General features: G+C 47.0%; 1 protein-coding gene across 2 annotated transcripts in view; it reads left to right on the plus strand.

Annotated features, from left to right (window-relative positions):
• SF3B1 (splicing factor 3b subunit 1) overlaps positions 1-19,579 on the plus strand; it is a 283,573-nt gene that overhangs the window by 19,336 nt on the left and 244,658 nt on the right. For both annotated transcript variants that reach the window (XM_063934089.1, XM_063934087.1), the window contains exons 2-3: positions 5,210-5,376; positions 13,436-13,534. In XM_063934089.1, the coding sequence (XP_063790159.1) occupies positions 5,210-5,376; positions 13,436-13,534 (266 nt within the window). The remainder of the gene's footprint in view (positions 1-5,209; positions 5,377-13,435; positions 13,535-19,579) is intronic.

Genomic DNA, 19,579 nt, shown 5'->3' on the forward strand with positions numbered 1-19,579 from the left:
CGGGTGTCTGTTCATCAATGCATTCGCCTATTGGGAAATATGGTGGCCTCCTGCGAGGCTCTCCAGTACGGGAGGTTCCATGCTCGACCCTTCCAACTGGATCTCCTGGACAAGTGGTCGGGATCTCACCTTCACATGCATCAGAGAATTCGTCTGTCGCCAAGGGCAAGGATTTCCTCTGGTGGCTCCAATTGCCTCACCTCCTAGAAGGCCGCAGGTTCGGGATTCAGGACTGGGGCCTGCTAACAACGGATGCGAGCCTCCGAGGCTGGGGAGCAGTCACTCAAGGAGTAACCTTCCAAGGACGGTGGTCAAGCCTAGAAGCCAGCCTGCCCATCAACATCCTGGAATTAAGAGCCGTCTACAACGGTCTTCTTCAGGCGGCCCCTCTTCTGAGAAATTGGGCCATCCAAGTGCAGTCGGACAACGTAACAACAGTGGCTTACCTAAACCGACAGCGCGGAATGAAGAGCAGAGCTGCAATGTCAGAGGTGACAAGAATACTCCTCTGGACAGAAAAAACGCGCGTCAGCGCTGTCAGCCATCTTCATTGCGGGAGTAGGCAACTGGGAAGCAGACTTCCTCAGCAGACACTATCTCCATCCAGGAGAGTGGGGACTCCATTCGGAGGTTTTCAAGGAAATAACAGGTCTTTGGGGATTGCCCCAAATAGATATGATGGCCTCTCGTCTCAACAAGAAGCTTCGGTGTTATTGTTCCAGGTCAAGGGACCCACAGGCAGTGGCAGTGGACGCCCTGGTGTCTCCGTGGGTGTTCCAGTCAGTGTACGTGTTTCCACCACTCCCACTCATCCCAAGGATCCTAAAGCTCATAAGGAGAACAAGGGTTCAAGCGATCCTCATTGCCCCAGATTGGCCAAGTAGGGCTTGGTACGCGGACCTTCTGCATCTACTGCAAGAAGAGCCGAGGCCTCTTCCTCTTCAGGAGGACCTGCTGCAGCAGGGGCCGTTCACCTATCAAGACTTACCGCGGCTGCGTTTGACGGCATGAAAGTTGAGTGCCTGATTCTTGCTCGGAAAGGTATTCTGAAGAAAGTTATTCCTACCCTCATACAGGCTAGGAAAGGGGTAACGTCAAAACATTACCATCGTATTTGAAAGAAATATGGGGTCGATTCAATTCGGCAACAGTTGAATAACGCCGGGAATTAGCTCCCGACGCTATTCAATTCAGCTCCAGTCAAGTCGGCGATGGCCCATTCTCGCCGACTTAACAGGTAGTTTTGTCGGGAGAACGGGCATTTTCCGACTTAACTACCTGCGGCGATGCTGATTCCCGACAATCAGCCTCGCACCGGCCGCGCGGCAGCACTTTTGTCGGGTTTCTTCTCTCATCCCCCGGGGATGAGAGAAGAATTCCCGACAATTGAGGGTCAGTCGTCGCTGTATTGAATAGCGCCGGGAGCAAACTCCCGGCGCTATTCAACTGTTGCCGAATTGAATCGACCCCTATGTTTCTTGGTGTGAGTCCAAGAAGTTTCCTGTGGTGGAATTTCAACTGGTACGTTTCCTCCTTCCTGCAAGCAGGAGTGGATATGGGTCTGAGGTTGGGATCTGTGAAGGTCCAGATTTCAGCCCTATCCATTTTCTTTCAGAAGCAATTGGCTGCTCTCCCTGAGGTTCAGACCTTTTTGAAGGGAGTTCTGCATATCCATCCTCCCTTTGTGCCACCTACGGCGCCATGGGACCTTAACGTGGTGTTGCAGTTCCTCTAGTCGGATTGGTTTGAGCCTCTACAGGAGGTGGAGCTCAAATTTCTTACATTGAAGGCGGTCACCTTGTTGGCCTTAGCTTCTGCTAGACGTGTCTCAGAGCTGGGGGCTTTATCCTGTAAAAGCCCTTACTTGATCTTCCACGAAGATAGAGCTGAGCTCCGGACTCGTCAGCAGTTTCTTCCAAAGGTTGTGTTGGCATTTCATATCAACCAACCTATTGTGGTGCCAGTGGCTGACTCCTCAATTACTTCAGTCCTTGGATATCGTGAGGGCTCTGAAGATATATGTGACAAACTTTTCGTCACAGGAAGTCGAACTCTCTGTTTTGTTCTATATGATCCCAAGAAAATTGGGTGTCCTGCTTCTAAGCAGACTATTTCTCGCTGGATTAGGTTCACTATCCAGCGCGCTTATTCTACGGCAGAACTGCCGTGTCCAAAATCTGTTAAAGCCCACTCTACTCGTAAGGTGGGTTCTTCCTGGGCGGCTGCCCGGGGTGTCTCGGCAGTGCAACTTTGGGTCGAACACGTTTGCAAAGTTTTACAAGTTCGATACTTTGAACTTCAGATCATCAGAGGCCAATCAGTTCTGCAGGAGTCTTCACGCTCTCCCTTCCATTCTGGAAGGTTTGGTAGATCCCCATGGTACTAATGTGGACCCCAGCATCCTCTAGGATGTAAAAGAAAATAGGATTTTGGTACCTACCAGTAAATCCTTTTATCGTAGTCCGTAGAGGATGCTGGGCGCCCGCCCAGTGCTTCGTTTTCCTGCAATTGTTATTTGGTTCAGTTCAACTTCGTTTTAGTTGAATACTGCATTGTTACTTGGTAAGTAATGTTTCAGCTGTTGCTGAGTAGTTCAAGCTAGTTGTCTTGACGTGCCTGGTATGTGTGAGCTGGTATGAATCTCACCACTATCTGTGTATTTCCTTCTCTCGAAGTATGTTGTCTTCTCTGGCACAGTTTCTAGACTGAGTCTGGTAGGAGGGGCATAGAGGGAGGAGCCAGCCCACACTCTCAATCTCTTGAAGTGCCAATGGCTGCTGGTGGACCCATTTATACCCCATGGTACTAATGTGGACCCTAGCATCCTCTACGGACTACGAGAAAAGGAATTACCGGTAGGTACCAAAATCCTATTTTTTGTCTGTACTGTGTTCGTCTGTCTATATTGTACTACTACGCCCTAAGGCTACGTTTCCAAATAATGCCCGCTACACAGGGCGGGAATTCCGTGGACGCTCCTGCCTTATGCAGTGCTGACGCCACGTTTTTACCTGAGGAAAATATTTCAGCTGAGGGTCCAGGTACTGGGTTTTCTGCACCACCTAGTCAGCCTGCAGCATCTGTGGCACGCCAAAACCCACTTTGGGCTGCTTTCTCTAATATACTGGCTACGCTAGTAACAAGACTTACGGCCCCTGTGGGATCTCCTGTGCTATTACAGCCACATATTGTCCTTGTAGTTAATCCACCATGGACGGATACTCTGCCAACCCAGTTACAGCAATTAAATCAGTCTTTGGTTAAACACCTAACCCTCGCCCTCCTAGGAACAAAGGGTCATCTAAGCGGGCCATTTCTTCCTCACAATCCGCTCATGTTTCGGATACTTTATCCGATGAAGATGGGAAATATACTGATCCATCAGACATTGATACAGCTGCCTCTGATGAGGAATCTATTACACAGGTTTATGTACCTGACCTAGTGGAGGCTGTCAGGCTGATTCTTCAGATTGATGATCCTCCAGATACGTCTAAGAAACCTGATGAGTTCAAACGTCAGAAGGTTACTAAATTAGTTTTGCCACATTCTGACTATTTAATGGACATGCGTCGGGAATCCTGGGAGTCTCCAGGAAAGAAATTCTCCCTGTCTTAAAAGATGCTAGCTCATTATCCCCTTGCTGCAGAGTTAAGTAAAAATTGGGAAACCGCCACCTCTGGTGGACTTGCATGTCACACGTCTGGTGGTGTCTTTTACTCTGCTTGTCATTACCATCACCTCTCTGAAGGAATCGACGGATAAGCGTGTGGAAGGATGCTTGAAGTCTGTTTACACGCTTGCGGGTGCTGTACATAGACCCAATATGTTAGTCTCTTGGGCTGCAAAAATAGGATTTTAATTACCTAACGGTAAATCCTTTTCTCGTAGTCCATAGAGGATGCTGGTGACACGCATTTCAGCTTGGAGCCTACTGAGGTGCAAGCTGAAATGTGCGGAAACACTGTGGGTTGGAGTCTAAAATGGTTTGTTTTGACTGGACTTTAGACTTTTTAGCACAGCTTAACACTGTACTAATGGGTGGCGCCCAACAAGGGGGGAACAATTGAATGTCTCCAATGGGCACCCATTACGTTTCAGTGCCCGCAAAGCATTTTAATTGCCCCCACTGAGTCAAAGGAGATGTTCTTTTGAGAGGTTTTCTGGTGCTGAATCTCTTTGGCAACTAAAGCAAGTGCAAAATCTTCTAAGCTTAACCTTTTGCCCCAGATGATTTTCTTATCCCTTAGCTGAGCCTATTTCTAGTACTTTTCGAGATGAGCACATTGCAATATCAGTAATTTGTCATATGGAGTACCCGTGCACATTATACCTTGTTTTTTCTCACCCACAAAATACCATTAAGTTTATTCCTTCTACCACGACAAATAAATTCTTCCCAAAATGGCCTTTAAAAGTACTGACCTTTTTTTAGTAAAATATCTTTCGTAGTGTAGGGTTTCACTGGAACCACATTGACAAAGTTTACATGGTTTATGTAAGACCTGCTTCCAGCCATGTACTTTTCCTTACAGCTCTGGCATTTGAAACTCTCTAAGTTGGGAAGTTCGATTGTTGAGAGCTGTCGCAGCTCCCATCTGCAGTGACCGGGAACTGTTCAATTGCTTGCTCTGATAGGGGCGAAATCCCACTATTTCGGCTTGCATCCTCTTAAGGTGTCGAGCAGAAGTCCACCCAAAGTCGCGATTTTGGGTGCCCAAACTCAGCACGCCCAGTAGTTTGAAAAGTGACAGTTGGGAGTTGATTGGCAGAGCACCTTTGCGTTTTAAAACGCGTTGCGTCTGATAACTTGTTGATAAATCAGCCTTTATGTAAGTGACTGCTAAAATATTTACCAGTTAAGCCCTGTCTTGAAATGCATGCTGTATTCAAATGCTGTATGTTGACTGTCAGAGAGCACTAAGGTGGATGTTAGATCTAAGTGGGCTACAGAACCTCTGATGTCAACATTTATTCCCTTTAGTAACCTGTTGATTAAAGCAGAGCAAGCCACTGAGCCCGAAGCGCTGTGAGCCCTTGAGGGTACATTTTGGGTCCCATGTTGCAACCTTGCTCCTCCCCCTCTTGTTGCGGGTCGTGTGGTGGTGACGTCAAAGTTCCTTTTTGCGTTGTAGAATTTAGCCTCAAGCGACTCAATAGGCTTCAAACCTTTAAAAAAATGTTTTTAATGCTAAATTTGTTATTGCAGATATTGAAGCGCAGATACGTGAAATTCAAGGGAAGAAGGCTACACTTGATGAGGCACAAGGAGTTGGTCTAGATTCAACTGGTTATTTTGATCAAGAAATTTATGGTGGAAGTGACAGTAGATTTACAGGATATGTGACCTCAATCGCTGCAAATGAGCAAGAAGATGTAAGTTATTTCTTTACACCATTTTTTGTTTTTATTATCATACATGGAATGTGATTATGATGCATAAACTAGAAATGTATCGCGTTACAAAACCTTCTAAACCTTGCACCTACGGGCAGTGGTAGACCAGTGGTTTAAAAAAAAATTAATTAAAAAAAATTATTTTTTTTGTGGAATAAAAATACTCACCGTTTTAGAGTGTTCTATCGAACTATCTTGGATTTGCAACATTGGACATGGGTGGTCATTCCGAGTTGATCGCTAGCTGAAACTGTTCGCAGCGATGAAGCAAAAAAACCGGCATTCCCAATGCGATCGCGCGACGTACTTTCACAACGGCCGATGCAGTTTTACACAAGGTCTGGCGTAGCTTTTCAGTTGCACTGCTGGCCGCAGAGTGATTGACATGAAGTGGGCGTTTCTGGGTGTCAACTGACTGTTTTCAGGGAGTCTCCGAAAAAACGCAGGCGTGGTTGGGAGAACGCAGTGCGTGTTTGTGACGTCAAATCCGGAACTGAACAGTCTGAAGTCATCGCAAGCTAGGAGTAGGTCTGGAGCTACCCTGAAACTGCACAATATTTTTTTTGTAGCCGTTCTGCGATCCTTTCGTTCACACTTCTGCTAAGCTAAAATACACTCCCAGAGGGAGGCAGCTTAGCGTTTGCACGACTGGTAAAAATTGCTACGGAGCAATGAACTCTGAATGACCCCCATAGTGCCTGATTCATGTTTGTAAGTTAAGAAAAAAACAAGCAACTGGGCAAAACCATGTTGCATTGCAGGTGGGTACAGATGTAACGTCCAGAGAGATTTAGATTTGGGTAAGGTGTGTAAAAACTGAAATCTAAATTGCAGTGTAAAAATAAAGCTGTCTAACATTTGTGGGCTACATGCAAAAGCATCCAGTATTTACCCTGCACAGAAAAATATTAATGTATTTTCTGCTCTTACTCTGCAGCATGGTTTGTTCCAGACAGTTATTTTTATTTGCATATCTTACATACATGAATTAAGCCCATAGTACTGCACACCAGAGGAGAGACCACCTCATTAAAGAGTGGTAAATGTTGTACTGTAGCAGTCCATTTTACCCTATTCTGTCTCTCTTTTTGAAGAGACTTCTTCCTTCCTACCTACCTACCTACCTACATTTTTTTTCTCCCCCACCCCCCCTCGGTTTTCAAGGACCCCTCCAAAATGCAGGGTATAACTTGGTATATGTAATAAAGCTAGGTACTCAACTTTGCAATCATACTTGATACTGAATTGTTATTACAATTGTTGGAGATAGGCCCCGTATATCAATGTCCTTCGGTTGTCTGTTTAATACCCTTGAACATCAGTCAATGGTTCTGTACTTAGCAGCCGTCTGGAGACCAAAGATAATGAGACAACACACAGGAGATATGTAGAAGCTCATCAGGTCATTTCTGATCTGACTCGTTGCTCTAGGAGCGTTTATACACAAATGAACAAAGGAATAAAGGTATGGCAGTGTATTAGCCAATCAAAGTACACCGTTTGAAAGATTAACAATTTAATTAAACCAATTATAGTATTTCTGAATATATTCTTATCACTTTTTGCTCATTAATTTAATGAGAAGGCATTCTTATCGCCATCTGTACATTAATCTTGAAAGCCTTTTTTTCATTGTCACCTGGACATTCCAAAACATACTCCTTTTAATGTTCTTATCACGCACTTAAAAGTTTTATCTTAGCCTGGGAGTTAACTAAATGTCCTTGTGACTGCAGCTGGAGAAATCATATTGCTCTTAACAAAATAGTTTCTCACAGAAATATCTATGTAATTTAGGGAAATTACATATACTAGCTGGTTATGTTCATTGATTATAACAATGAACATTCTAATCAATACCAAATTGAGACACAGAATCACATAACTGCTGTACTTATTGGGTTGAAACTTATTTTATAGCATTATACGTGCTTTTAGCTATTAAATACAAGCTTACAACAGTTATAAAGATGATTCTGTATTTATAATTGTTCAAATTCCTTTAAAAGCGTTCTAAGGTAATTTCTCTGACGTCCTAGTGGATGCTGGGAACTCCGTAAGGACCATGGGGAATAGCGGCTCCGCACGAGGCTGGGCACAACTAAAAGAAAGCTTTAGACTACTGGTGTGCACTGGCTCCTCCCACTATGACCCTACTCCAGACTTCAGTTAGAATCTTGTGCCCGGCTGAGCTGGATGCACACTAGGGGCTCTCCTGAGCTCCTAGAAAGATAGTTTATTTTAGGTTTTTTTATTTTACAGTGAGTTCTGCTGGCAACAGACTCACTGCAGCGAGGGATTAAGGGGAGAAGAAGCGAACCTACCTAACTGGTGGTAGCTTGGGCTTCTTAGGCTACTGGACACCATTAGCTACAGAGGGATTGAACACAGGACCCGACCTCGATCGTTCGGTCCCGGAGCCGCGCCGCCGTCCCCCTTACAGAGCCAGAAGCAAGAAGAGTCCGGAAAATCGGCGGCAGAAGACTTCTGTCTTCTTCAAGGTAGCGCACAGCACTGCAGCTGTGCGCCATTGCTCCTCATGCACACCTCACACTCCGGTCACTGATGGGTGCAGGGCGTTGGGGGGGGGGGGGGGGGGCGCCCTGAGGGCAATATTAGACACCTTGACTGGCAAATGTACACCATATATAGTCCCAGAGGCTATATAGGTGTAAATTAATACCCCTGCCAGAGTTACAATAAAAGCAGGAGAAGTCCGCCGGAAAAGGGGCGGGGCTATCTCCCTCAGCACACTGGCGCCATTTCTCCCTCACAGCTCCGCTGGAAGGAACGCTCCCAGGCTCTCCCCTGCAGTCTCCACTACATCAGGGTAAAAAAGAGAGGGGGGGCACTAAATTTAGGCGCAGTATAAATATATAGCAGCTATAAGGGGATAAAATTCAGTTAGTCCCTGTATTTTATAGCGCTCTGGTGTGTGCTGGCATACTCTCTCTGTCTCCCCAAAGGGCTTTGTGGGGTCCTGTCCTCAGTCAGAGCATTCCCTGTGTGTGTGCGGTGTGTCGGTACGGCTGTGTCGACATGTTTGATGAGGAGGCTTATGTGGAGGCGGAGCAGATGCCTGTAAATGTGATGTCACCCCCTGCGGGGTCGACACCTGAGTGGATGGCTATGTGGAAGGAATTACGTGACAGTGTCGACTCTTTACATAAAAGGTTTGACGACATTCCGAATCTGGGACAGCCAGCTTCTCAGCCTGTGCCTGCCCAGGTGTCTCAAAAGCCATCAGGGGCCTAAAACGCCCGCTACCTCAGATGGCAGACACAGATTTCGACACGGATACTGACTCCAGTGTCGACGACGATGAGACTAATGTAACTTCCAATAGGGCCACACGTTACATGATTGAGGCTATGAAAAATGTGTTGCACATTTCTGATGTTACCCCAGGTACCACAAAAAAGGGTATTATGTTTGGAGAGAAAAAACTGCCAGTAGTTTTTCCTCCATCTGAGGAGTTAAACGAAGTGTGTGAAGAAGCGTGGGCTTCCCCCGATCAGAAACTGGTAATTTCTAAAAGGTTACTAGGGACGTACCCTTTCCCGCCAGAGGATAGGTCACGTTGGGAAACATCCCCTAGGGTGGATAAAGCGCTCACACGTTTGTCAAAAAAGGTGGCACTACCGTCTCCGGATACGGCCGCCCTAAAGGAACCTGCTGATAGAAAGCAGGAGGCTATCCTGAAGTCAGTATATACACACACAGGTATTATACTGAGACCAGCTATTGCTTCAGCATGGATGTGCAGTGCTGCAGCTGCGTGGTCAGATTCCCTGTCAGAAAATATTGATACCTTAGACAGGGACACTATATTGCTAACTGTTGAGCATATTAAAGACGCAGTCTTATATATGAGAGATGCACAGAGGGATATTTGCCAGCTGGCATCTAAAATAAGTGCAATGTCCATTTCTTCCAAAGTTACAGCTGGTCCCTACGACACGTCTACTGTTCCTGGGGATGGTTCTGGACACAGAACAGAAAAAAGTGTTTCTCCCGGAGGAGAAGGCCAAGGAGCTGTCATCTCTAGTCAGAGGCCTCCTAAAACCAAGACAGGTATCGGTGCATCACTGCACGCGGATCCTGGGAAAGATGGTGGCTTCCTACGAAGCAATTCCATTTGGCAGGTTCCATGCAAGAGTGGCTGCAAAGGGCTCATCTTCAAGAGGGCCGCAGATTCGGCATACAGGACTGGGTCCTGGTAACCACGGATGCCAGCCTTCGAGGCTGGGGGGCAGTCACACAGGGAAGAAACTTCCAACTATGGTCAAGTCAGGAGACTTCCCTACACAAATATTCTGGAGCTGAGGGCCATTTACAATGCCCTCAGTCAGGCAAAACCCCTGCTTCAAAACCAGCTGGTGCTGATCCAGTCAGACAACATCACGGCAGTCGCCCATGTAAACCGACAGGGCGGCACAAGAAGCAGGACGGCGATGGCAGAAGCCACAAGGATTCTCCGATGGGCGGAAAATCACGTGTTAGCACTGTCAGCAGTGTTCATTCCGGGAGTGGACAACTGGGAAGCAGACTTCCTCAGCAGGCACGACCTCCACCCGGGAGAGTGGGGACTTTATCCAGAAGTCTTCCAACTGATTGTAAACCGTTGGGAAAGGCCACAGGTGGACATGATGGCGTCCCGCCTAAACAAAAAGCTAGAAAGATATTGCGCCAGGTCAAGAGACCCTCAGGCGATAGCTGTGGACGCTCTAGTGACACCGTGGGTGTACCGGTCGGTTTATGTGTTCCCTCCTCTTCCTCTCATACCAAAGGTACTGAGGATAATAAGGAGAAGAGGAGTAAGAACTATACTCATTGTTCCGGATTGGCCAAGAAGAGCTTGGTACCCGGAACTTCAAGAAATGACCTCGGAGGACCCATGGCCTCTGCCGCTCAGACAGGAGCTGCTGCAGCAGGGGCCCTGTCTGTTCCAAGACTTACCGCGGCTGCGTTTGACGGCATGGCGGTTGAACGCCGGATCCTGAAGGAAAAGGGCATTCCGGAGGAAGTCATTCCTACGCTGATTAAAGCTAGGAAAGAAGTGACCGCGAACCATTATCACTGCATTTGGCGAAAATATGTTGCGTGGTGTGAGGCCAGGAAGGCCCCGACGGAAGAATTTCAGCTGGGCCGTTTCCTGCACTTCCTACAGTCAGGGGTGACTATGGGCCTAAAATTGGGTTCCATTAAAGTCCAGATTTCGGCTCTGTCGATTTTCTTTCAAAGAGAACTGGCTTCACTGCCTGAAGTTCAGACTTTTGTTAAGGGAGTGCTGCATATTCAGCCCCCTTTTGTGCCTCCAGTGGCACCCTGGGATCTCAACGTGGTGTTGGATTTCCTAAAGTCTCATTGGTTTGAGCCACTTAAAACTGTGGAATTGAAATATCTCACGTGGAAAGTGGTCATGTTATTGGCCTTGGCTTCGGCCAGGCGTGTATCAGAATTGGCGTCTTTGTCATGTAAAAGCCCTTATCTGATTTTTCATATGGATAGGGCAGAATTGAGGACTCGTACCCAGTTTCTCCCTAAGGTGGTTATCAGCTTTTCATTTGAACCAACCTATTGTGGTGCCTGCGGCTACTAAGGACTTGGAGGCTTCCAAGTTGTTGGACGTAGTCAGGGCCCTGAAAATTTATGTTTCCAGGACAGCTAGTGTCAGGAAAACTGACTCGTTGTTTATCCTGTATGCACCCAACAAGCTGGGTGCACCTGCTTCAAAGCAGACTATTGCTCGCTGGATCTGTAGTACGATTCAGCTTGCACATTCTGCGGCTGGACTGCCGCATCCTAAATCAGTGAAAGCCCATTCCACGAGGAAGGTGGGCTCTTCTTGGGCGGCTGCCCGAGGGGTCTCGGCTCTACAACTTTGCCGAGCAGCTACTTGGTCGGGGTCAAACACATTTGCTAAATTCTACAAGTTTGACACCCTGGCTGAGGAGGACCTAGAGTTTGCCCATTCGGTGCTGCAGTCATCCGCACTCTCCCGCCCGTTTGGGAGCTTTGGTATAATCCCCATGGTCCTTACGGAGTTCCCAGCATCCACTAGGATGTCAGAGAAAATAAGATTTTACTCACCGGTAAATCTATTTCTCGTAGTCCGTAGTGGATGCTGGGCGCCCATCCCAAGTGCGGATTGTCTGCAATACTTGTATATAGTTATTGTTTAACTAAAGGGTTATTGTTGAGCCATCTGTTGAGAGGCTCACGTGTTTTCATACTGTTAACTGGGTATTGTATCACGAGTTATACGGTGTGATTGGTGTGGCTGGTATGAGTCTTACCCGGGATTCAAAATCCTTCCTTATTGTGTCAGCTCTTCCGGGCACAGTATTCTAACTGAAGTCTGGAGGAGGGTCATAGTGGGAGGAGCCAGTGCACACCAGTAGTTTAAAGCTTTCTTTTAGTTGTGCCCAATCTCCTGCGGAGCCGCTATTCCCCATGGTCCTTACGGAGTTCCCAGCATCCACTACGGACTACGAGAAATAGATTTACCGGTGAGTAAAATCTTTTTTTTTTCTGGGCATCTTGCCAATATCTGGGAATCTTGCCAAAAATACGAACTAGCGACTCATTTAATCTGCAAGTGTGAATTCTTTAGGCTTATTAGCCTAATGATCTACCATATACATATAGGGAGTTGTTGACCTTTAAAGGTTATAATTTTTAACAAGCTACAGCTTCTTACCATATTTCTCTTATCAATAAGTTTTGTTTATGCAAAATTCGCTTAAACTCTTAAAGGGGTAGGTGGGATTAATAACCCATATATACATCTGAGCTGATCCTTGACAATTAGCAATATGTTGGAGTGCATATTTCTTATACAGGTTGCTAGGGCTAAGGATCTCATGCATATATCATATAAATGAGGGGTGTTGGGGCCCGACCGCTCACTTCACCCACTGGTGAAGTGAGCCACTCTAGAGTCCGTGATGGCGACCCATGGGGCCGCGCATCACTATCGCAATGGAAAATACACATGGAGCGATGTGTGCTTCATTTGTAAGCAATCTAGTCAGATTGCTTAGAACCTAAGCACACCGCTACGTGTGTACCCCCATAAGAGTAAGTGTGTGTACACACGGTGAGATCCTTGCTATGCCCGATTTTCACTTGCGATTTCCCTTGAACTCCCCAGAGCCCAGATAGCACCGATTTTGACTAACTTTTCTTGAGATACGGACTATGTGTGCTTACGATTTTGGCATATGTGAGATGTCTGAGTGCGATCTGAGGTGACTTTCACCTTGCGATCTGCACTAACTTATCTTGCGATTTTGACTATATAGTCAAAATCGAAAGAAAATATCTCACCGTGTGTACACACCCTTAGAATTGTATCTAGTAAAACACTTCCAAAATGACTTTATTTTCTTCTAGATGAACACTACATTCCGTTTCATTCAATAAATATCAAATTACATTGTTTCCTTACAAGAAAATGTGTTTACTGAATGGCTAGCTCAACTTAAGGCCCATACGCACTAGGCGATTTTGAGCTGAAAGCAGCTCACTTTTGGTGTGTTGAGCTGCTTTCAGCTCAAAGCCGCCCAGTGTATATGCTCAAGTGTATATGCCCCTCCTCCATACCAGTGAGCTCAGTTTGTAAGTTGGTGCCAGTATGCAGGCACTTTGAAAAACGCTGCTTAAGGCAGTAATTTTAAAGACTGAACAGAGGATTCTGTTTGAAGACTTCAAGGGCTGCTGCTGGTAAAGTCTTAGAGACTTTACAGGGTATTACCAGTAGATGAACGGCGGGGTGAGCGGCTTTCCATAGCGTCCTACTATGGAAAGGCGCTCACCTCCGCTGACATCGCTGGGCAGGGGGAAAAGCGCTCGGTGTGTATGCACTGAGTGCTTTTCAGCCCAGCGATGTTCGCCATCGTTGCTATGCATACACGCTGGACAAGTGTGTATGCACCTTTACTGTCACTTCACCCTTTAATAATTTGCTGCAACATGAACTTCTAGATATTGCATTTTGGTATTGTGTTTATAAAATCTCTATTTTGTCATGCAGGATGATGATGACTGTTCAGCAGCAACATTTGAACAGAAGAAACCAGGATATCATGCACCAGTTGCATTACTTAATGATATCCCTCAATCAACCGAACAGGTATGTAGAATTGCTAATATTACTATTGTTGCTATTGTTTTTACTGCACCCTTATAACATGGAATACTAAGCCTTTTTATTTTACACACTTTGAAATGCAGTTTTAAGAATACTGTTCATTCATCATCTTGACTGAGGTGCGAATCATTTCCGCCCATGTCAAAATCCAGTTCTAACACAATCAAAATAAGACAAGTGGAATTCTGTACATACCTAATCCAGAATATATATTACAAGTATCCTACTGTGACCATACAGAGGTGTCCTCACAACTAGTCTCAATACGCCATGCAGTAGGATGGGGGTGGGGGAGGTGTGGAGGTTTGTTGCCGAAAATGCCGCTTAGTTGCAACATGGTGCAACTAGAATGCACCAGTAGTTTGTGCTGATTAATTTGCGACACGCTGCATGGAGTTTCAGATAAGTGATACTCTTAATTTGCCAATAAAGATGTGAAAATAGGCACCCAACGCTGGCAGTCTCATGGGACATGGCACAACTTTAGCCAACATGTCTGTGGACACATCTTTATATAGCTGACTTTCTTATAGACGTATCTTTATGCACTGTTTAGAATACTGTATCCTACAGTGAACTTCAATACAACTGTTTACATACTAATGTGCCTATTTATGCTTGCAATGCTGCACATATATTTGTACAGCATGTTATAGTGCAGTATCTTTATAGTATAGCCATTTTCTCTACCAGGGTCTACAGTGATCCACAGGATCTACCTTGGGATATGATGAAGTGACAGCGGATTGGGCACCTAACAGTTAAGCTTTTCAGACTCCTTTGATGCACTGGGCCAGTCCCCTATATCCCCGCCTCCTGGCTCAGGCAATTCAGTTTTTTGTTTGGTGCAGCAGGAGCCGGCCACGATGAATGGTTGGGCTGCTAGTTTTTTGTTTCTTTTTTGCAGCCACATACTTTGTTATTATGTATAGTAATTTTCTTTTCTGCTGCGGGGTACACTGGGCTCCACAAGGAATTACATCGGAGTGTAGAGTAGGATCTTGATCCGAGGCACCAGCAGGCTCAAAGCTTTTGACCAAGATGCACAGCGCCGCCTCCTCTATAACCCCTCCTCCATACCAGTGAGCTCAGTTTGTAAGTTGGTGCCAGTATGCAGGCACTTTGAAAAACGCTGCTTAAGGCAGTAATTTTAAAGACTGAACAGAGGATTCTGTTTGAAGACTTCAAGGGCTGCTGCTGGTAAAGTCTTAGAGACTTTACAGCGTGCAGCTCCATCACCCCCAGCGGCGCTGTATACTCCCGCGCCGGGGTTGCCGGGTCACTGCAGCTGAGACAAAGGCTTCTTCCTAACTGTGAGTCACACACACGCCGCCGTATCTGGGATCGCGGGGCCGTAGACAAGGGGGGAGGTAAGGGGCTCCTCTGCCACACTTTACTGCGATCCAGCACGGCCGTAGCAGGCAGGCCGCGCGCTGGCGTGGGCACTGATTACTGGGCAGCTTTCTCCACTAGCCACCAGGGTATTGATTTCTTTTTCATCCACTAGGGGTCACTCGAGTACTCTTGGGATATGGACGGCTTCCGCAGGAACAGGGCACTGAATATTTAAATTTAGAACACTCCACCCCTTCATATCCCAGAGTACCTCAGTGTTTTTTCTGTGCTCGTCGTAGCAACAAGGCTTGTGTGGCTCATCCACACTTCTTTTGAATATATTTTTATTTTTATTATATTTTTGATTTTTTCACTTTCTCCACATCCCTTCCCCCCCGTCCAAAAGGCGAGGGGCCGGGATAGTGGAAGCTGCTACAAGCAGCTGTGGCGTGTCGGTCCTCACTAAAGAGTACCCTCACAGCCAAGTGCAGACATCCTGCAGAAAAGGCTGGACGGAGCTTGCAGAGAAGCCCCGTCATAGCCCTCACCACAGGCGTCCAGGTATGTTGGAGGATGGGGCGGTCAGCTCACGCTGCCGCCCAGCTGTGTGGGGACACTGTTTCTGAGAGACCGCCCGGCGCAATGTAAGCCGCCCGCCGCCGGTGCTTAATGCCCCACCACTCAGAACCGCTCTATGGAGCGCGCTCACCGGCTCCCGCTGTCCGTTCCCCGGCTACCGCTCCCGGCCCCTTTTTGATGCGCCTGGTGGTTCAGTACACGGAGCACACGGGGGGGGGGGGGGGAGCTCACAGCACACGCAGCTGCACGGGGGGGGGGGGGGGGGGGGGGAGAGAATCAGCAGCAGTATGCTAGGCTGCATAGATTATAAGAAAAGCATAGACTATTAGGCTTTTGTTACCACTATCCCAGGTTATATATCTGTTCTAAAAGATTATAACCTGTACTGTGATTATAAGTGTAAGCATGGCATGGGGGGCCATTTTAACCATGCTTCCTGTTCTTCCTGTTGTGATTCCAGAACGTTCCTGTCCTACATCTCTACTCCACCGGAGGCGCAGGCGTGTTAGTGGGAATTTGGGATCACATTTCATAGGACTGGCACGTGCACTGCATTTGGCCAGATATATATATCACACACACCTTAGTATTATTTTACTGAGTCGTGCAAGTTGTCTGTCTTTGTCTATTGTATTGTCTGTCTGCACAATGAGTAAGACACCTGCAAAAACTAAAAAGCAGTTTCACTGCAATGTCTGTAACAGTGTGTTACCGGATGGATCTACCACATGTACAGTATGTTTTGTGAATTCAGCTACGAATACAATTTCTGCTCCGGTTTTAAAGCCAGTTTCCTCCCCGGACCCTCCATGGGAAATGCTAGCCAATGTACTGGCTGGGTTGCAATCAGAATTGGCCGCCGCTCGACAAGAGCGGGAAGCGGCAAGATCTGAGTCTAGGGTGAGACCGCCAGAACTACCGGAGGCGTCTCAGCCTTGCCAAAAGTCCAAATTCATTTTGGGTAGACGGGATAAATTTCATATGTTTTACCAGTTTCTGCTATGTTGCATTCTGACGATTCCATGCCAGACCTCACTGCGCAAGATGAGGGTGAGGAGGGCGAAGTGGACCAGCAGTCAGATGGTGATGATTTTAACAGCCCAGGCATTGATAATCTCATCAGAGCGGTGCGTCAGTCTCTGAAGTTTATAGAAACTGAGGAGCCTCTGACAAATGATGAAGTCGTATTTACTAAACGACAGATCTCCAATGTGTTTTCCTGTTTCGGAGTCTCTTAATAAGATGTTAATAGAAACACGAAAGAATCCAGATAAACGGTTTTCTATACCTCGCAGATTTAAGTCTAGTTACCCATTTCCAGACTCTGTGACATGTACATGGGAGAATCCGCCAATGGTTGATTTGTCTGTGTCAAAACTTACAAAGAAATTAACCATACCAGTGCCAACTGCTACAACGCTTAAAGACCCTTCAGACCGCAAAATAGAAACTATGCTAAAGTCCATGTATATAGCAGCAGGAGTGCTGCTGAGACCTGGGTTGGTTGGCATTTGGGTCACTAAGGCGCTCATAGTATGGATAACAGAACTCAAGTCTGCCCTACATGACGATCACCTTATACTTCTGGCTGATCGAATCTGTGAGGCTGCGGAGTATCTATGTACAGCTTCTACGGACGTCTGTCAGCTCACTTCTCGCATTTCATCGTCGCTAGTTACAGTACGACGAGTACTCTGGCTGTGTTCTTGGCAAGCGGAGGCAGAGGTCAAAAGAGGTATAGGGGCGTTACCTTACGGTGGCGAGAAGTTGTTTGGTCCTGAATTGGGCAAATGGATTTCTGAGGCCACTGGAGGAAAGTCTGTTTTCTTACCATTGCCTCCAACGGTACCAAGACGGAGATACTCTGGACCTGCGTTCAAATCCTTTAGACCTCAGCCCTTTCGCGGGCGTGGCAGAGGAACAGCCACGCCTGGTAGACGAGGTCGAGGATGTGGTTTCCAACAAACCAACACCAGTCGTCAGGACACTAAGGTCACCGACAAGCCAGTGGCATGACGGGCTCCCAGCCCATCTCGTATCTCCAATTGTGGGAGCACGCCTTCAGACGTTCCAGTTGGCGTGGTTCCAGACATCCACAGATGGGTGGATCCACAATTTAGTGTTAAAAGGTTACAAAATAGAGTTCGACTGTCTTCCGCCACTGCGGTTTTTCAAGACAGGACTGCCTCTCTCGGACAACAAGAGGGCAGTTCTGCAAATTGCCATTCAGTCCCTGCTGGATTCAGCAGTTTTGATTCCGGTCCCGGTACAACAAGGTCAGGGTTATTATTCCAGTCTGTTTGTGGTACCGAAGCCGGATGGCTCCGTCAAGCCAATATTGAACTTAAAGGGTCTCAATCAGTACGTCGCTTACTACAGATTCAAGATGGAATCTCTGCAGTCAGTAATTGCAGGTTTAGAGCCACAGGAATTCATGATTGCGCTAGATTTCAAGGATGCGTACTTACACATTACGATTTGGCCACCTCATCAGAGGTTCTTGCGTTTTGCAATACGGCAGAACCATTACCAGTTTCAGGCTCTTCCGTTTGGCCTCTCGTCAGCGCCTCTGGTATTCACCAAAGTGATGTCTGTGATAGCTCATCTCAGATCCCTGGGAGTGACAATAGTTCCGTACTTAGACGATCTGCTCATCAAAGCCCCGTCTCAACAGATGCTCCTCCAACATGCGTTGCTAACGTACAATGTACTGGTTCACCACGGTTGGATTGTCAACTTCAAGAAATCACATCTAATTCCGTCTCAACGACTTCAATTCCTAGGTATGATTCTCGATACGGTAAATCAAAGAATTTACCTACCAGAACAGAAAGTACAGATTATTCATCTTCTGGTACAATTAGTGATCAAGCCACGCACAGTCTCGGTACATTTGTGCATTCGCCTCTTAGGCACAATGGTGGGGGCTTTCAAAGCGCTTCAGTTCGGAAGATTTCACTCACGTCTATGTCAACTGGATGTGCTTGCACAGTGGTCGGGCTCGCATCTGCAGATTCACCACAGGGTGAGGTTGTTGCCACGGGCAATGGTATCTCTACTCTGGTGGCTCAAAGTACACAATCTAACCGCAGGGAAACTGTTCGGCTCCTGGAATTGGATAGTTCTAATGATGGACACGAGTCTCAGAGGTTGGGGAGCAGTAGTTCAAAATTGTCAGCTCCAGGGTCTCTGGGCGGATCACGAAAGATTGCTGTCTATAAATGTCCTGGAACTCCGGGCAATTTACAATGCATTACGACAAGCGGTACACATGCTTCGGTCTCAGACTGTTCAGGTGCAGTCGGACAACGCGACGGCGGTCGCGTACATCAACAAACAAGGAGGAACAAGAATCCGCGTGGCAATGCGGGAAGGAGCTCGAATCCTCAATTGGGCTGAACATCAAGTGATATTGCCGGCAGTGTTCATTCCGGGAGTGGACAACTGGGAGGTGGATTATCTCAGCCGTCGGGATTTTTATCCAGGAGAATGGGCATTAAATCCAGAAGTGTTTCACATGTTGATCCAGAGGTGGGGTTACCCTCAAGTGGACCTGATGGCATCTCGCCACAATCGCCAAACGCCCCAGTATGTGTCCAGAACGAGAGATCCAAAGGCAGTGGCGGTGGATGCTCACAATCGCGTGGCCGAACAGCCTCGTGTATCTGTTTCCACCGTTTCCGCTGCTCCATCTGTTGCTTAAAACGGATCAAAAGAGAGTCCGTCACAGTCATACTAGTGGCGCCTCATTGGCCTCGGAGAGCTTGGTTCTCGGATTTTCGCGGCCTAATCACAGACGATCCTTGGCCGCTCCCACTACGTCCGGACCTGTTACAACAGGGTCCGTTCCTTTACCCCGATTTAGCGCGGCTGTGTTTGACGGGGTGGCTGTTGAGACCGCCCTCTTAAGACGAGAGGGCATTCCAGAATCGGTTATACCAACCATGTTACGAGCTAGGAAGCCCGTTACGGCAGCTCATTATTACAGAATTTGGTGTGCCTATATAGGTTGGTGTGAATCTCGGAAGTTTCCGACAACATCTTTCAAGTTATCCCGTCTTTTGTTATTTCTACAGACGGGGTTAGATGGAGGACTGCGTTTATCTACACCAG

This window comes from Pseudophryne corroboree, chromosome 7 (assembly GCF_028390025.1).
Source record: "Pseudophryne corroboree isolate aPseCor3 chromosome 7, aPseCor3.hap2, whole genome shotgun sequence".
NCBI lineage: Eukaryota > Metazoa > Chordata > Amphibia > Anura > Myobatrachidae > Pseudophryne > Pseudophryne corroboree.